Source organism: Pseudophryne corroboree, chromosome 2, assembly GCF_028390025.1.
Source record: "Pseudophryne corroboree isolate aPseCor3 chromosome 2, aPseCor3.hap2, whole genome shotgun sequence".
Taxonomy (NCBI): Eukaryota; Metazoa; Chordata; class Amphibia; order Anura; family Myobatrachidae; genus Pseudophryne; species Pseudophryne corroboree.
Genome location: NC_086445.1, coordinates 228,952,702 through 228,972,016, shown reverse-complemented (window position 1 = coordinate 228,972,016; position 19,315 = coordinate 228,952,702). Strand labels below are relative to the sequence as shown.

Sequence of the window (19,315 nt, the reverse complement as noted above, 5' to 3'; positions counted from 1 at the left end):
AACACATGACTCTGTGGAAGGCCTAAGGTGTCTGGTGTTGATTCCTAGCAGTATTTATTATTGTTATTATTATTATTATTATTATTATCCTTTATTTATATGGCGCCACAAGGGATCCGCAGCGCCCAATTACAGAGTACATAAAATAATCAAAACAGGAAAATAGTGACTTATAGTTAAAGACCTTATAGGACAAGTATAGGGTAAATAAACATAGCCACAGCAGCAGACGTCACTGACACAAGTATCAGGGTAGCAGAAAACTGCGGGATTTGGTGCCTTTGAAGACTGTTTAAGTAAGCCAAGTATAAGCACATGAGGGTTGAGGACCCTGCTCGTGAAATCTTACATTCTAAAACAGATAGGCAGACAGACAGCGGGTGACACAGATGGGGTAGACAGTTAGTATGTACTGTACATATGTTTTGAGATGCTTCTGTAGTGCAGTAGTGCTGACCGTGTTGCTTTAAAAAGCAGCTTTAGGGGGGCATGTACTAAGCAGTGATACAAGTGGAGAAGTTGCCCATGGCAACTAATCAGCAGCTCAGTATACTTTTATAGTATGCAAATTATAAATGCTACATCAATGCTGATTGGTTGCTATGGGCAACTTCTCCACAGGCACACTTCTCCACTTTTATCACTGCTTAGTACAGCTCCACCTTAGTCTGTTCATCTTGAGCCTCTTTACAAACCGTTTTTTTTTTTCTCATACATAGGCCCTCATTCCGAGTTGATCGCTCACTAGCTGCTTTTAGTAGCAGTGCAAACGCTAGGCCGCCGCCCTCTGGGAGTGTCTCTTAGCTTAGCAGAAGTGCAAACAAAAAGGTTTGCAGAACTGCTACAAAAAAAGATTGTGTAGTTTCAGAGTAGCTCGAGACTTACTCCTAGCTAGTGATCACTTCAGTCTGTTTAGTTCCTGTTTTGACGTCCCAAACACGCCCTGTGTTCGGCCAGCCACGCCTACGTTTCCCCAGCCACTCTTGCGTTTTTATCAGACACACCTGTGTTTTTACACACACTCCCCGAAAACGGTCAGTTACCACCCAGAAACACCCACTTCCTGTCAATCACTCTGCGGCCAGCAGTGCGACTGAAAAGCGTCGCTAGACCTTGTGTGAAACTGCATCTGCTTTTGTGAAAGTACGTAGGGCGTGTGCACTGCCCCCCTCAAGCATGCGCAGAAGTGCAGCTTTTTTACCTAATCGCTGCGCAGCGAACGAAAGCAGCTAGCGATCAACTCAGAATGAGGGCCATAGGTTGGTGTAATAATTTCTGCTGCTGCTTCCTGTACAGGGAGGTCATTAATGGCCATTTTTATATTGGATGGTTAATGCTGTGAGTACAGAGCTAAAATACAGTTCTAAATTGTTTTGGTGACATACATGGTCTTACATTGTCCAGATCAACACACTTGCCCATCAGACCGATTCAAATGTGAGAACAACAGATGTATCCCTAACCGCTGGCTTTGTGATGGTGACAATGACTGTGGCAATGGAGAGGATGAATCCAACTCTACTTGTTCAGGTGACCTTTTCTTCTTCCTCTAGGGGGCAAAGGGATCACCATTGGATACAGGCTGGATTGGGACTGAGATGACACTGCGTGTGTGTTTTTTTTTTTTTTTTTCTCTCCCTTAGCTACATTAATAACTTTCTTGCTTCCTTTCACCTGGTTTTCTTTTTTCATCGTGTACTATTACACATCTTTTTTTCAATTTGGGTTGTGCAGTCATACGTTTTCATCTTCCCTTCTCCACAGCTCGGACGTGCCCTCCTAATCAGTTCTCCTGCGCTAGTGGCCGTTGCATCCCTAGTTCTTGGACTTGTGACCTAGATGATGACTGTGGTGATCGTTCAGACGAATCCTCTTCCTGTGGTGAGTTCCAACTCCTCCAAAATACAAATCTTGAAGAAGTAGTATCGGCATGTCCATTTATGGAATGTCTAAGTAGTAAATGCAATACCAGTGGTTTCCTAGGCTCCAATTATCTGGACTGCTGCAGCCTGAATTTTGCCATTAAAAAGTCACATAATCACTCTTGTGGTGTATTTCAACAGGTGCTGCTACAAAAGCCAGCAGTGTCAATCAGTATGGCACTGCTGTCTTGTGATTTTGTCCATGCCTCTGGAACAACCGGATGGTGTCAAAACATTCATAATTCACAATTTTTTTTTCTTTTTGTTGTAAATATACTATTAATAAGAGAGTTCACTGTGCTATACGTTAATGCATGACTGTGCTATAGTACTGCTGCATATGTGACAAGCCATGTTTAACCAGGATAGATTCTTACATGGCTCAAAAGCAGTCTTCTATGGTAAAGCCAGCCAAAAAGCAAAATAAAAACAATCTCCGTGGCTTCTGTACAACCTCCTCATAGCGACATATCCAACTGTAAGCGCAGTTTAAAAGAAACCCTGCAGCGCACTGTTGTTCCCCCCTCCACAAGGTTTTTCCTATTCAGTTGCCAGGCAGAAAAACATCACAGTAATTTCTGTAGGCTATTTTCTCACCGTTTCAGAACAGGTCTGAAAAAATATTTTAAAATATCCCTATTTTAAGCTAAAAATGTCATGGACCCCTTTATAAGCCATTGGACACCCCCTAGTGACTAATTAGGCAATTGGTAGTTTCCATTTAGCTTAATTAGTCCAATGTCAGTATTGCTTGTTAAAAAAATGGCCTCAAATTACCCCCAAAAAGTTTTTTTGTTACCTTATGCACCCCAAATATATTTCCAGTATGTATCTGTTTAAATTCATCATTGCTGCTTTTCTGAACGTTTTTTTTTAAATTGGACTCAAAATACTCTATATTAATTTTATTTTATTTTAATTTTATTTTTTTGCCGTTTTCATTGAATTAATTTGTAAATAAATGATATGTGGAAACTTTGTAATTGGGACAGTAATAAACATTACTGTTACCCAGTATTATTATTTTTTTCTAGGGTACATTCGATTCCACATTTTGTCTCATTTTTTTAATTTTACATTTCCCACAGGTTCCAGCCAGAATAAAATGCGCAACCAATTTTTTTACATTTGAATACCTAGGGTATCAAGAGAGTGCATACTCATGGTAATGAAAAATTGGTTGTGAGGTTCACAGTAATATTTACTGCAAAAATATTGCGCCCAATTGAATATGCCCCATAGTCTGCGATTACAGTAGCTGATATTGGGCTTTAGGTTCTAAATTGCAGTATAACAGTCCTCCACTACTTTTTAATATTCCAGTGGAGTTATGAGGATGAGTTGCTTCACATTGCAAGATATTAAAATAATACCCTAATCGCTTTTATCTACTCAGAATGATTAAGTGGCTTCCTTTTCAGGTTCGTATAAAGCTGCAAACTGCAGCTCTAACCGCTTTGTGAGATACACTGGGACACTTTTGTAATGCTAATATAGTTACTGCATAACTTTCATGTTATTTTTGTATTCCCTTAAATTGGCCCCATTTGAAACTTTTCCAGAGTCACTTTGGCTCTCTCTATAGTCGGACACTTTGAAAGTCTTTTAAAAGCGTTGTTCTCTCTTTATAATTGAAAAATAGATGCTGAATATGGGTCGGCTCATTTTTGTTTATTTTTCAGCCTTCTCTAGTCCTCTTGTCTGAACTGCTAAATAGTAGTTGAAACAGTGAAATGTTTATCTCTGATCCTTAGTGCTTGTTAAAGTGTGTCCCATAAATTATATCTGACTATCCTCCAGAGATATCCTAATATTTACTGTATAAACAGTACTGTTGCAAAATTGTTATAAAAAAAAAAAGAATTGAAGAGCAGTTTTGTACAACTTTAAACTTTTCCAAGTACTTCTGTTTGCATGTGTAGCAGATAGAGCAGTTACTCCCATGTTACCTTAAGCTGGGAGCCCATCATGCAGCATTTACAGAGGAAACGTAATTTGTCCTCCTCCAGTTAAGGTGAATAAGGCACTTCTGTTGAGCTCTATGGGGAGGGGAGCTCTGTGTCTCTTGCCCTGCAAGCACATCCCCCATTGGCTCCAGGAATATTTGTGCCATAAGAGTTTAAATAAACATAAAAAAATGGCCAGTCTGTAGTATTTTTATCATAGGCGTGCTTTTTAAAATACTGATTAGAACAGAGGAAGGTGATCTAATGAGGGTGCAGCAAGACACATTTTCCATAGAGGTGTCCTTCCTTCTATGGACACTACTTAAAACATGCCCACTAATGAGTGGTAAGCGTAGGTTAAAAAAATGTCCTTTTGCTGTCAGAGATGGTTTACTTTATGTTCCTCAATGCTGTGACCAATCTGTATTCCTAGATGGTGATTATAGAAACATAGAATTTGACGGCAGATAAGAACCACTTGGCCCATCTAGTCTGCCCCCTTTTTTTAACCATATTTTTATCTCAAAACTTATTTGATCCTTATTTCCTTGTAAGGATATCATTATGTCTATCCCATGCATGTTTAAATTGCTCTACTGTCTTAGCCTCTACCACCTCTGATCCACTTGTCCACTACCCTTTCTGTGAAGTAATTTTTCCTCAAATTTTCACTGAACCTCTCCCCTCCAGTCTCAGTGCATGTCCTTGTGTTATATTGCTTCTCTTCATTTGGAAAATGTTTCCCTCCTGGACTTTGTTAAAACCCTTGATATATTTGAAAGTTTCTATCATATCCGCCCCCTTTCCATTCTCTGCTCCAAACTATACATATTGAGATTTCTTAGTCTTTCTGGGTATGTTTTGTGATGTAGGCCATGTACCATTTTAGTTGCCCTTCTTTGTACAGTCTCGAATGTATTAATATCCTTTTATATGGCCTCCAGAATTGAACACAGTAATCTAGATTCTAGTATTCTAGTTACCAATGACCTATGCAGTGGCATTATTACTTCTTTCTGCTGCTGATTCCTCTCCCAATGCAGCCAAGCATCTTACTGACCTTCCTCATTGCTTTGTTACATTGCTTACCTGCCTTTAAGTCACCTGAAATAGTGACTCCTAGATCCCTTTCCTCCTCAGTAGTTTCCAGCATAGTGCCATTAATACTATATTTCGCTTTTGGATTTTTGAGACCCAAGTGCATGATTTTGCATTTTTTGCCATTAAACTGTAATTGCCACACTTTTGACCATTCCTCTAGTCTACCTAGATCCTCAATCATTTGTTTTACTTCTACCTGGTGTTTCTACCCTGATTATAATGATCTGTTAATAGCAATGTAGTAAGACTGGAAGTAGACATACTTTCTGGTACATTATGATGACTTTTATAAGCACAGTGGTAGATTAGGAGAGGAAGCAGTCCTTTCATTATTACTGTTTTCTCTATCGTCCTAGTGGATGCTGGGGTTCCTGAAAGGACCATGGGGAATAGCGGCTCCGCAGGAGACAGGGCACAAAAAGTAAAGCTTTCCGATCAGGTGGTGTGCACTGGCTCCTCCCCCTATGACCCTCCTCCAGACTCCAGTTAGATTTTTGTGCCCGGCCGAGAAGGGTGCAATCTAGGTGGCTCTCCTAAAGAGCTGCTTAGAGAAAGTTTAGCTAGGTTTTTTATGTTACAGTGATTCCTGCTGGCAACAGGATCACTGCAGCGAGGGACTGAGGGGAGAAGGAGTCAACTCACCTGCGTGCAGGATGGATTGGCTTCTTGGCTACTGGACATCAAGCTCCAGAGGGACGATCACAGGTACAGCCTGGATGGTCACCGGAGCCGCGCCGCCGGCCCCCTTGCAGATGCTGAAGACAGAAGAGGTCCAGAATCGGCGGCTGAAGACTCCTGCAGTCTTCTAAAGGTAGCGCACAGCACTGCAGCTGTGCGCCATTTTCCTCTCAGCACACTTCACACGGCAGTCACTGAGGGTGCAGGGCGCTGGGAGGGGGGCGCCCTGGGAGGCAAAATGAGTACCTATAAAGGCTAAAAATACCTCACATATAGCCCTAGAGGCTATATGGAGATATTTAACCCCTGCCTGATTTCTCAAAATAGCGGGAGACGAGCCCGCCGGAAAAGGGGCGGGGCCTATCTCCTCAGCACACGGCGCCATTTCCTCTCACAGCTCCGCTGGTCAGGACGGCTCCCAGGTCTCTCCCCTGCACTGCACTACAGAAACAGGGTAAAACAGAGAGGGGGGGCAAATTTATGGCGATATTTTTATATAACAAAGCAGCTATAGGGGAGCACTTATTATAAGGCTATCCCTGATATATATATAGCGCTTTTGGTGTGTGCTGGCAAACTCTCCCTCTGTCTCCCCAAAGGGCTAGTGGGTCCTGTCTTCATTAGGAGCATTCCCTGTGTGTCTGCTGTGTGTCGGTACGTGTGTGTCGACATGTATGAGGACGATATTGGTGTGGAGGCGGAGCAATTGCCAAATATGGGGATGTCACCTCCTAGGGGGTCGACACCAGAATGGATGCCTTTATTTATGGAACTACGGGATAGTGTCAACACGCTAAAGCAGTCGTTTGACGACATGAGACGGCCGGACAATCAATTAGTGCCTGTCCAGGCGACTCAAACACCGTCAGGGGCTGTGAAACGCCCTTTGCCTCAGTCGGTCGACACAGACCCAGACACAGGCGATGACTCCAGTGGTGACGGTGACGAATCAACCGTATTTTCCAGTAGGGCCACACGTTATATGATTTTGGCAATGAAGGAGGCGTTACATTTAGCTGATACTACAGGTACCACTAAACAGGGTATTATGTGGGGTATGAAAAAACTACCTATAGTTTTTCCTGAATCAGAAGAACTAAATGACGTGTGTAATGAAGCGTGGGTTGCCCCTGATAAAAAGCTGATAATTTCAAAGAAATTATTGGCATTATACCCTTTCCCGCCAGAGGTTAGGGAGCGCTGGGAAACACCTCCTAGGGTGGACAAGGCGCTAACACGCTTATCTAAACAAGTGGCGTTACCCTCTCCTGAGACGGCCGCACTTAAAGATCCATCAGATAGGAGGATGGAAAATATCCAAAAAAGTATATACACACATGCAGGTGTTATACTACGACCAGCTGTAGCAACTGCCTGGATGGGCAGTGCGGGGGTAGTTTGGTCAGAATCCCTGATTGAAAATATTGATACCCTGGACAGGGACAATATTCTACTGTCGTTAGAACAAATAAAGGATGCATTTCTTTATATGCGTGATGCACAGAGGGATATATGCACACTGGCATCACGGGTAAGTGCTATGTCCATTTCGGCCAGAAGAGCTTTATGGACGCGACAGTGGACAGGCGATGCGGATTCAAAACGGCATATGGAAGTTTTGCCGTATAAGGGGGAGGAGTTATTTGGAGTCGGTCTATCAGATTTGGTGGCCACGGCTACAGCCGGGAAATCCACCTTTCTACCTCAAGTCACTCCCCAACAGAAAAAGGCACCGACTTTTCAACCGCAGCCCTTTCGTTCCTTTAAAAATAAGAGAGCAAAGGGCTATTCATATTTGCCACGAGGCAAAGGTCGAGGGAAGAGACAGCAACACGCAGCTCCTTCCCAGGATCAGAAGCCCTCCCCGGCTTCTACAAAAGCCTCAGCATGACGCTGGGGCTTCTCAAGCGGACTCGGGGACGGTGGGCGGTCGTCTCAAAAATTACAGCGCGCAGTGGGCTCACTCGCAAGTAGATCCCTGGATCCTGCAGATAATATCTCAGGGATACAGGTTGGAATTAGAGACAGATCCACCTCGCCGTTTCCTGAGGTCTGCTTTACCAACGTCCCCCTCCGAAAGGGAGACGGTGTTGGAAGCCATTCACAAGCTGTACTCTCAGCAGGTGATAGTCAAGGTACCTCTTCTGCAACAAGGGAAGGGGTATTATTCCACTCTTTTTGTGGTACCGAAGCCGGATGGCTCGGTAAGGCCTATTCTAAATCTGAAGTCCTTGAACCTGTACATAAAGAAGTTCAAGTTCAAAATGGAGTCACTCAGAGCAGTGATAGCGAACCTGGAAGAGGGGAACTTTATGGTATCCTTGGACATCAAGGATGCGTATCTCCACGTTCCAATTTACCCCTCACACCAGGGGTACCTCAGGTTCGTTGTACAAAACTGTCACTATCAGTTTCAGACGCTGCCGTTCGGATTGTCCACGGCACCTCGGATCTTTACAAAGGTAATGGCCGAGATGATGATTCTTCTTCGAAGAAAAGGCGTATTAATTATCCCATACTTGGACGATCTCCTAATAAGGGCGAGGTCCAGAGAACAGCTAGAGATGGGATTAGCACTGTCTCAAGAAGTGCTAAAACAGCACGGGTGGATTCTGAATATTCCAAAATCCCAGTTAATGCCGACAACTCGTCTGCTGTTCCTAGGGATGATTCTGGACACGGTTCAGAAAAAGGTTTTTCTCCCGGAGGAAAAAGCCAAGGAGTTATCCGAGCTTGTCAGGAACCTCCTAAAACCAGGAAAGGTGTCTGTACATCAATGCACAAGAGTCCTGGGAAAAATGGTGGCTTCTTACGAAGCGATTCCATTCGGCAGATTCCACGCAAGAATTTTCCAAAGGGATCTGTTGGACAAATGGTCAGGGTCGCATCTTCAGATGCACCTACGGATAACCCTGTCTCCAAGGACAAGGGTGTCTCTTCTGTGGTGGTTGCAGAGTGCTCATCTATTGGAGGGCCGCAGATTCGGCATACAGGATTGGATCCTGGTGACCACGGACGCCAGCCTGAGAGGCTGGGGAGCAGTCACACAAGGAAGAAACTTCCAGGGAGTATGGACGAGCCTGGAAACGTCTCTTCACATAAACATTCTGGAACTAAGAGCAATATACAATGCTCTAAACCAGGCAGAACCTCTGCTTCAGGGAAAACCGGTATTGATCCAGTCGGACAACATCACGGCAGTCGCCCATGTGAACAGACAGGGCGGCACAAGAAGCAGGAGGGCAATGGCAGAAGCTGCAAGGATTCTTCGCTGGGCAGAGAATCATGTGATAGCACTGTCAGCAGTGTTCATCCCGGGAGTGGACAACTGGGAAGCAGACTTCCTCAGCAGACACGATCTTCACCCGGGAGAGTGGGGACTTCATCCAGAAGTCTTCCACATGCTGGTAACCCGTTGGGAAAGACCAATGGTGGACATGATGGCGTCTCGCCTCAACAAAAAACTGGACAGGTATTGCGCCAGGTCAAGAGATCCGCAGGCAATAGCTGTGGACGCGCTGGTAACGCCTTGGGTGTACCAGTCGGTGTATGTGTTTCCTCCTCTGCCTCTCATACCAAAAGTATTGAGAATTATACGGCAAAGAGGCGTAAGAACGATACTAGTGGTTCCGGATTGGCCAAGGAGGACTTGGTACCCGGAACTTCAAGAGATGATCACGGAAGATCCGTGGCCTCTACCTCTAAGGAGGGACTTGCTTCAGCAGGGTCCCTGTCTGTTTCAAGACTTACCGCGGCTGCGTTTGACGGCATGGCGGTTGAACGCCGGATCCTAAAGGAAAGAGGCATGCCGGAAGAAGTCATTCCTACTTTGATTAAAGCAAGGAAGGAAGTAACCGTGCAACATTATCACCGAATTTGGCGAAAATATGTTGCGTGGTGCGAAGATCGGAGTGCTCCGACGGAGGAATTTCAACTGGGTCGATTCCTACATTTCCTGCAATCAGGATTGTCAATGGGTCTCAAATTGGGATCTATTAAGGTTCAAATTTCGGCCCTGTCGATTTTCTTTCAAAAAGAATTGGCTTCAGTCCCTGAAGTCCAGACCTTTGTTAAGGGAGTGCTGCATATACAGCCTCCTGTGGTGCCTCCAGTGGCACCGTGGGATCTAAATGTGGTTTTGGACTTCCTAAAATCTCATTGGTTTGAACCACTAAAAAAGGTGGATTTGAAATATCTCACATGGAAAGTGACCATGTTTCTAGCCCTGGCTTCTGCCAGGAGAGTGTCAGAATTGGCAGCTTTATCTTACAAAAGCCCATATCTGATTTTCCATTCGGACAGGGCAGAACTGCGAACTCGTCCGCATTTTCTCCCTAAGGTGGTGTCAGCATTTCATCTGAACCAGCCTATTGTAGTGCCTGCGGCTACAAGTGACTTGGAGGACTCCAAGTTACTGGACGTTGTCAGAGCATTAAAAATATATATTGCAAGGACAGCTGGAGTCAGAAAATCTGACTCGTTGTTTATATTGTATGCACCCAACAAGATGGGTGCTCCTGCGTCTAAGCAGACGATTGCTCGTTGGATCTGTAGCACAATCCAACTTGCACATTCTGTGGCAGGCTTGCCACAGCCTAAATCTGTAAAGGCCCACTCCACAAGGAAGGTGGGCTCATCTTGGGCGGCTGCCCGAGGGGTCTCGGCATTACAACTTTGCCGAGCAGCTACGTGGTCAGGGGAGAACACGTTTGTAAAATTTTACAAATTTGATACTCTGGCTAAGGAGGACCTGGAGTTCTCTCATTCGGTGCTGCAGAGTCATCCGCACTCTCCCGCCCGTTTGGGAGCTTTGGTATAATCCCCATGGTCCTTTCAGGAACCCCAGCATCCACTAGGACGATAGAGAAAATAAGATTTTACTTACCGATAAATCTATTTCTCGGAGTCCGTAGTGGATGCTGGGCGCCCATCCCAAGTGCGGATTATCTGCATAAGTTGTACATAGTTATTGTTAACTAATTCGGGTTATTGTTAAAGGAAGCCATCTTTCAGAGGCTCCGCTGTTATCATACTGTTAACTGGGTTTAGATCACAAGTTGTACGGTGTGATGGGTGTGGCTGGTATGAGTCTTACCCGGGATTCAAAATCCTCCCTTATTGTGTACGCTCGTCCGGGCACAGTACCTAGCTGGAGTCTGGAGGAGGGTCATAGGGGGAGGAGCCAGTGCACACCACCTGATCGGAAAGCTTTACTTTTTGTGCCCTGTCTCCTGCGGAGCCGCTATTCCCCATGGTCCTTTCAGGAACCCCAGCATCCACTACGGACTCCGAGAAATAGATTTATCGGTAAGTAAAATCTTATTTTCTAGAGCAGGGCCCTCTTCCCTTGTGTGCTTTTCCTTCCTCTTTCATGTTTATGCTCTCATCCTATATTTCATTAACCTCATCTCCTCCCAGTTCTCAAACACCCAGTGTTTCTCCACCACTTTCTCTCCCTCCTCTGCCTCCCCCCCCTCCATGCCTCCCATCCTCACTCTATGCCCTTGACATTGACAACCGCTTTACATCTAATGAATGCCATATGTCAGGACATCCTATCCCACCAGATGCTCAGCACCCCACCCTCGACTCTCCCAGCCTACCTCTCCGCATCCATCTTACCAACTTTGACATCTTTCTCCAAAGTATCTGGGGATGAAGTCATGGCCCTCATCCCTGTATCCCCCTGTGTCTTCCCTGTATGTGTGCCTCTCCCCTTTTTAGAATGTAAGCTCTCAAGAGCAGGACACTTTTCCCTTATGTGATTTTCTTTCCCTTAATTAAACGATCATCTACTCAATACTCCCTACAGAGGCACCTAACACTTGGTTTCTGCCACCCTGTTTTCTTGTTTTGCTCATCTGTTTATGTACTTTGTTAGGCACTGTGGAACCCTTGTGGCGCCATATAAATAAAGTATTTTAATGAAGTAGATTTAATTGGTGCCATATAAAGTATTTTAATGAAGTAGATTTAATTAGAAGTGAAAAGGGAAATATCTCCTAATCGCACAAGAGAAACTTCAATGGTTACAACAAATCTTTAGCCATGGCACTGACATTACATTATTTCCAAACACAACCACTGCTAAACATTTTCCATGCTCTTTTCCACTTACACATAACATTGGTTTCCATTAGCTAGCTCTTAAATCGAGCTGTTAATTAAACTTCATCAGACTAGCCAGTAATCAAAACCACTACAAACACACCCTCTGACTGGAATCCTGACACACCTCTATGGGAAGTTTTTGTCATATTCCGTTAACGGTCAAAGGAATCTCACTAATGCAGAAAAGTTCATTTTTCAATTCACAATTTCAATCGTTGACTCAAAAGGTAAAAAAAACAACAACAAAACAACTCGTAAGAAAACTTCACTACATAGAAACCTTATATACAGATGCACGCAGTACTGTGACTATTCGCTGCCGGCAATCACTCATTCTATTAGGAGTAAACGGAGCTATCGCCAGCAGCGAACTGTAGCTGCCCGTCACGCCAATCAGCATTCCGCATCGCAGCAAAGATGAACATGGCTACATCTGTAGATTGTTTTCTGCCAATGTGTAGGCTCTCCCCAACATGCTAAAGCAGCAGTGACATACTAAATGTGCACTGTAGTCTGAGATCTCGTTTTGTTGCTGGTTCATGTCTCGACAGAATCAATTAAAGCCGGTCTGTGACTGTATAACCTATTGTTGGGGTTATGAAACCAGTTATATCTGTTTCCATTTTCGTAATTCTGAATCTTTATATGCCAACAAAATTTATGTTTATCATTAAGAAGTTGAAGTTATCTCTAGGAAATTTGGAAAAGTACTAGAAACTTTTAACCATTTTCTCTTTGTCTACAGCTTACCCGACCTGTTTCCCTCTTACACAGTTTACCTGTAACAGTGGTCGCTGCATCAATATAAACTGGCGCTGTGATAATGGTAGGTGTCACTTTTGTGTGTAAATCCCCCAGAGTTTCAAATGAAATCCTTAAAATGTTGAGATTATTTTTTGATGGTTGTCTGACACATTTCTCTAGTGTAGAATGCTGTGAGGCACTGAGGTCACTGAAGGTCACAGGGTCGGAATAATGAAAGTCACACATTGTCTGCTCCAAACATCATTAGCATGTCGATATGTTAAATCAGAAATTGTATGTGATGTGGAACCAAACATTAACAATAATTTACTGTATATACATTTGTTATAGATTGTGTATTGTATGATTTGGCTTTTACATAAATGCGACAACTGCTCTGGTGAATAAGGACTTTTTATAGAAATTGCTCACAATATACTATATATTACTGTTGCAGCCTTAAGGCCCCCATCTACTAGTGCGATATGGCCACTTTTCATCCCATTCCGAGCTTTCGAAACGAGGGATCAGATAACAAGTGTCATATCGTATGTCATTTTCCTCCGACTCCGATCCGAGGCACGTTCCCGTGCTCCTCGGATCGGAATCGCAGATAGTCATGGCTGCCATGAATATTTATCGCAATTGAATGTAAAAAGGTGCACATCGGAGGGCATTTGTACACCTGCTAGCCTATCGCAGACAATACCTCGGAGGAGTCACATGACTGGCACATTGGACACACCCATCCACAAACCGAGCATGCAGCATGCGATATATCGGATATAAAAAATCCCACTCAAGTAGCAAATCGTAATCGCAGGACTATCGGGAAGCTGACGGGCAGATCGGGGGTAAATCGGATCCGAATTTTAGTTCAGATAAGTCTCACTAGTGGATGGGGGCCTTTACCCTATTGCTAGTCACAACTTTAATATACAGGTAGCAATACTTAATTTCCCATGGTTACATACCATATTTTCAAAAAGAGCATTTCTGTTATACACATTTCTGTTGCCTGTATGTACAACACTGCAACCCACTTTGTCCCAGCAACTTATTGAAGCCGAATAGATTTTAGATGGGTTTAGGACATTTTCCTAAATATTGTAGGCATGTGCCTGTAAGCCCATTGCATTATATTGTATCAAGCCTTTTGGAACATCTATCAATAATGCTTAATGCTGAGCCTGATGAAGACCGGGTTAGCTCGGCAATAACCCAAGTTATTGTGGCGGTGTGAAAGGAATATTAGAAATAAAGTAACAGAACTGAGTTAATACCATGGACCCTATTAGTATACGCATCCGAGATGCGTTCGCATTCTCCCCAGGTCCGCCGTAGTGCGCACGCGAATGACCCGCACTGCGCGGGCTAGGGAGATGCCATCTCAGTTATGTGAACGCCTCTGCCTGACTGACGGACATTACTATTGCATCGCTGCCAGGCATTTGCATGCCAGGCAGCCTTGCCCTGTGCTGAGCAGCCCCCAGCATGCGATCGCAGCCAGTTGCAGTTTTGCTATTTTAGCAAAACTGCAACTGAAGCTGAATAAGGTCCTATGATCAAAAATCAATGTCAGAATTGGTCACATTGGAATTCTTTTGGGATATCTTACCCTTCTATAAATAGTTCACATCATTTAAAAAGAACTTAAACATATTCTAAAATGGAGTCTTTCATGTCAGTTGGGGATATGTTTCTCTAACTATGGGCTGTTAGATATCATTATAATGTTTATCCATCTGTTATAATGAGTTTAGTATGAAATCAAAATCCCGACAACTGACCGACTGGCAAAATCCCGACAAGGTCAAAATACCAACATTTAAAATCCCGTCAAGGTCAAAATACCAACATGTAAAATGTTGACAGTCAAAAATTCAACACAAGTTTTTTATTTTTTTGTGTGTATGTCGACATAGGTCAAGATGAACACCGTATAAGTGTACCACGTCCCCTCCCATATTGCTCCCCCTCCAGGTACACTGGGATGGTAAAGTATGAACAAGTTGGTTTCAATTAAAAAATCATGAAAAACTCATGTCGACTTTTTGACCGGTCGACATTTTAAATGTCAGTATTTTGACCATGTTGGAATTTTTACCTTGTTGGGTTTTTGACCGTCAGGATTTTGATTCTAGGTAAATTGACTGCAGCACGTTATAATATGAGGGTATGCTATGTGTGATACAGAAGCCTGGTCAAAAGTTGTTTTCATATAATGCACTAGTGATGTATAAACACTTGTAAGTAACATTCATCCCCTTTGTTCTTTCTGATTCAGTATTCATTAAGCAAATGCGTGTAATATGGGATCATGCACCCCCTACTGTTCATTATTACAGGTATTAGTGGTCGCCTCAACCTATGAAGTCATCAGTGACTTCTAGTTGATATACAGTTTATAGTAGGGTGCAGGTTATCCCAGATAAAATAAAACAGATATTACTTTCGCCTTTTATACACCCAGAACTTATTTTATTATTTGTCATTCCATTATCCATTTGCCTTTAGTGTGTATTGGGTAAAGATCTTGTACTTGGAAATACTGTTCGTGTCCATTTTTGTGCTGTTTGTCTGTCCTGTGTAATTACATTTGTATGTATTTTCTACTCTGTTCTGTGTTTTTTTAATGTCTTCAATGTGTTGTCTTTGGTTGGTTTCTCTTTGTTTCAGAAAAAGATTGTGGGGATGGCTCTGACGAAAAGAACTGTTCAAAGTCTGCCGGTTAGTGCATAGATCAACATGCACCATCCTGCCAGCTGAACATCATATAAATAGATTTCCTGCACATTTGTCCCACAAGTGCAGTAATAAACATTATTATTTATTTTTTATATTTGCATTTTTTCTATCCTTTTCTCATACGTCCTAAAGGATGCTGGGGGACTCCAAAAGGACCATGGGGTATAGACGGATCCGCAGGAGCTTGGGCACACTATAAAGACTTAAACTGGGTGTGGACTGGCTCCTCCCTCTATGCCCCTCCTCCAGACCTCAGTTAGACTTTGTGCCCAGGAGTGATGGGTCACACACTAGGGGAGCTCTACTGAGTTTCTCTGGAAAGACTTTTGTTAGGTTTTTTATTTTCAGGGAGACCTGCTGGCTACAGGCTCCCTGCATCGTGGGACTGAGGGGAGAGAAGCAGACCTACTTCTACTTAGTTCAAGGGCTCTGCTTCTCAGCTACTGGACACCATTAGCTCCAGAGGGTTCGATCACTTGGTGCGCCTAGCTGCTTGTTCCCGGAGCCACGCCGTCACCCCCCTCACAGAAGCCAGAAGAGAGAAGCCGGGTGAGTATATGAAGATCAGAAGACTTTAGTGACGGCAGAAGACTTCAGTAACCGAGGTAAGCGTAGCGGTAGCGCTGCGCTCCATGCTCCCACACTACGGCACTCGCAGGGTGCTGGGGGGGGGCGCTCTGGGCAGCAAGTTACTGATGTTCTTATGTGGCTGGCATTAGAGGCTTTCTCGGTGCCTCAGCACCGTGTCCCATACCCCCGCCAGCATAGCGCATCATACGGCCAGGGACTCCCGCGCCGACGGCTCATACGGGTGCAGGGCGCAGGGAGGGGGCGCCCTGAGCGGCATGTTTTACTCTTGTGCAGGGTGTAGATGCTAGTTGGAAGGGTGGCCGTGTCCCGTCCCCCGCCGGCAGGAAGCAGTGCTGCGCGCCACTTACTCCCGCGCCGAAGGCTCACTCGGGTACAGGGCGCGAGGGGGGAGGGGCGCCCTAGGCAGCATGTTTTCAACTTGTTCGGGGTGTATAGCCAGTGTCCCGTTCCCCCCGGCATGGAGCAGCGCTGCGCGCCACTTACTCCCGCGCCGATGGATCACACGGGTGCAGGGCGCGAGGGGGGGGGCGCCCTGGGCGGCATCGTGAGCACTGTTTAACGCTATGGACCTTCTATACAGTGTGTAGACACTGTAGAGGGTCCCCCGCTGGAAAGGAGAAGTTATACTTTTAGCGGGCTGAAGCGCCAACGGCTTCCGAGGGTGCGGGGCGCAGGGGTTACTCCGTATATATAGGTTCCCCCGGCTCAATAGAGGGTTATATATATATATATATATATATATATATATATATATATATATATATATATATATATATATATATATATATATATATTGAGCGGGCTTAAGCGCGCCGGGAAGGGGTGGAGCTTAGCCCTCTCAGAGGAGTCGGCGCCATTTTCCTTAGAACCCCACCAGGACTTGCTGTGTAGTAAGAAGGAGGGGGGGCACAGTGTTTTTAATGCTATATGGGTGTCATATAGCATTATGATTGATAATGGACGCATAATCCTTGCTGTAATACATAAATTCACTGTTTCCCTGTTTGTTTACCCACTATCGGTTAGTCGACAGGTGTGAGGGCTTTGTCACAAGCTGCTGTGGGGATAACTGTCGGCTTCGCCGGCGCATGGCGGTACTTGATTCGGAATATTAAGTATTAGCAAGTTGGTGTTTGTGTGCTTAAAACAGTAAACACGCTAGGGGAGACAGTTGTTGGTGGATGCCCTGTCAGCATCAACGGTACTTCCTGGGTAAAAAAAAATGATCAGGCTGTTATTGCCTTGTACCTGTGTATATATATATTTCTAGGTATATGTGGGGGGAGTGTTATCGAAATTGTATTTGTATGCTTCCCTCAGACCCCTCGGGGTTCCAAGATTATTATTATTTTTTACCCGCTTACTGTTCCTGGCTGTCGACATTTACTTAGTTTCTGTCGACAATAACGTTCCTGATAGATCCACTTCGGGGGCATGTCAGTACATGGTCATACACATTCACAACACATTACTGTCTCTAGGGACCTGACAGGTCTGGACAATCCACTTGCGTATAGGTTATATCTATATGTATATATATATATATATATATGTAGATATAGGTTTATATATGCATGGTTAGGGTATATGTGTTTTATTGTGTATTATATGATGTATATCCATGAATGCTGAAATAATGGTATTCTTATCATGTGCTGGTTGCTCTGTTGATTAAGCTCTAGATTGGCCGTGACGAGTTGGGTTTCGATCCTCTCAAGGAGTCCGAATATTATTCTCTTCCCGACGTGGAGAGAACATTATGACAGTCAACTTCTGGTTGACGCAGAGCCCGGTCGAAAAGGATCATACACAGGAAGCTAAGTGATATTTTATTTCTATACTTTGACCTTCTTTGCACTGTATGCACTTGAGGAAGTGTTGTATTCGGGTAGGCATCCGATAGAATTACCCTACCCAGAGTGGGTAAGCTTGCCTATGTTGATTCTACCTTTTAACATTGCAGCAGGCTGCCACGTGACAGCAGGATCTCCGAGAGATACTTTGGGGAGGTATTCAGCTGTTTGGTGAGGCCTCTATTCAGTCAACTTCGGCGGATACCACTGGTAAGTCTGACTTCGTGAGTTAGCCTCCTTCACAACGGTTGGTGATGCATTCTTTTGTGGGATGCAGTCGTTTTAATCGGTTCGATGCCGTTCTTTTTTCCTTTTCTGTGTAGACAGTGGAAGGTGAAAAGGTAAGAGTTCTGTAGCCTTGTTAGGTTCGCAGAAGTGGATGTCGTTTTCTGTTTCCTTCTCATCCACCACTTGTCGCTGAGTCTATCGGGCTGGTCCCCACTCCGGTGGGCACTCGTCTACTAATTTTCAGTTGGTCCAGGAATAGACTAGGACCTGTGGGTTTTTTATAGAATCCAAAGGGGAACATTCTGAGTAACGGTTGTTTCCCTTTACTGTTTTTCTAATAGATCTTGCCGTTCCACTCTGGAAGCGGAGATAGTACGCGACGCCATACAGAGTTGCGTCAGCATCAGGACATTGTCTGGTTGTCCCTGTATAAAGGTGCAAATCGTTCTTTCTCTCTGACTGTTCTTCGACACAGGGATTGGCTGTTGTTTCCAACGACACAGATGTCGGAGGTGGGTTTCAGAGTAGATTATGACCGGTTAAGGTTCTGTGTTTTTCCTGTGAAAAGAGGTCTGAAGATCCAGAGTTGGATCAGCTTTGCTGTGACACTTCATCAGTGTGTTCCGTTACTAAAACAGTTGGGTGCGGCCTGAGAGGCCTTTTTTGATGAGCAGGTCTAATGCCAGAGTGGCTTTCAGGAGACCATTTGGGAATGTGGTCCAGGTCTCACCTGCACATGCACCAGAATATAATCCCTAACGGCCAGGACATCGCTCCTGTGGTGTCTGCTCGGTTCTCTCCTTCTAGAGGGATGAAGGTTTGGGTTCCAGGTGTAGATCCTGGTGTCCGTGCATACAGATCTCTGAGGCTGGGGAGCAGTCCTTGTAAGGGACGTATTTCCAGGGGATGAGGTCAAGTTGGAAAGCTTGTCTGCAATAGCCTTTCTTGAATTAAGAGTTAGTTTCAACGAACGTATTCTTCGTGTTCTGCCCGTGTTCGTTCTGCCAGACGACTTGTCGGCAGTGGCGTAAGTAAGCCGTTATCGCGGAACAAGGAGAAAAGCGGCAATGGCAGAAGATGCACAGTTTTGCCGTTGGGTGGAGAGTCTGGTAATCGCTATATTAGCGGTCTTCGTTCCGGAGGTGAACGACTGAAAAAATAATTTCCTCTGCTGGCGCGTTCTCCATACGGGAGAAATTCAGTCATCGTCAAGAAGTTTTCACAGAAGTGACAAGTTTTTGAGGAATGTCGCAATTGGTCAGGTGGGCGTCTCGCCTCAACGAGAGGCCTCAGGGATATTGTTCCAGGTCAAGGGACACTCAAGCTATAGCAGTGGACACCCTTGTGACACCGTGGATGTTTTTAGTCAGTCTATGTGGCTTCTCCGTTTTCA

At 44.5% G+C, this 19,315-nt stretch overlaps 1 protein-coding gene across 5 annotated transcripts in view; it reads left to right on the top strand.

The window, feature by feature from the left end:
• The window catches only part of LRP1 (LDL receptor related protein 1), a 486,645-nt gene that overhangs the window by 255,086 nt on the left and 212,244 nt on the right, over positions 1-19,315 (top strand). For all 5 annotated transcript variants that reach the window (XM_063952427.1, XM_063952428.1, XM_063952429.1 and 2 more), the window contains 3 exons: positions 1,405-1,530; positions 1,765-1,881; positions 12,504-12,584. In XM_063952427.1, the coding sequence (XP_063808497.1) occupies positions 1,405-1,530; positions 1,765-1,881; positions 12,504-12,584 (324 nt within the window). The remainder of the gene's footprint in view (positions 1-1,404; positions 1,531-1,764; positions 1,882-12,503; positions 12,585-19,315) is intronic.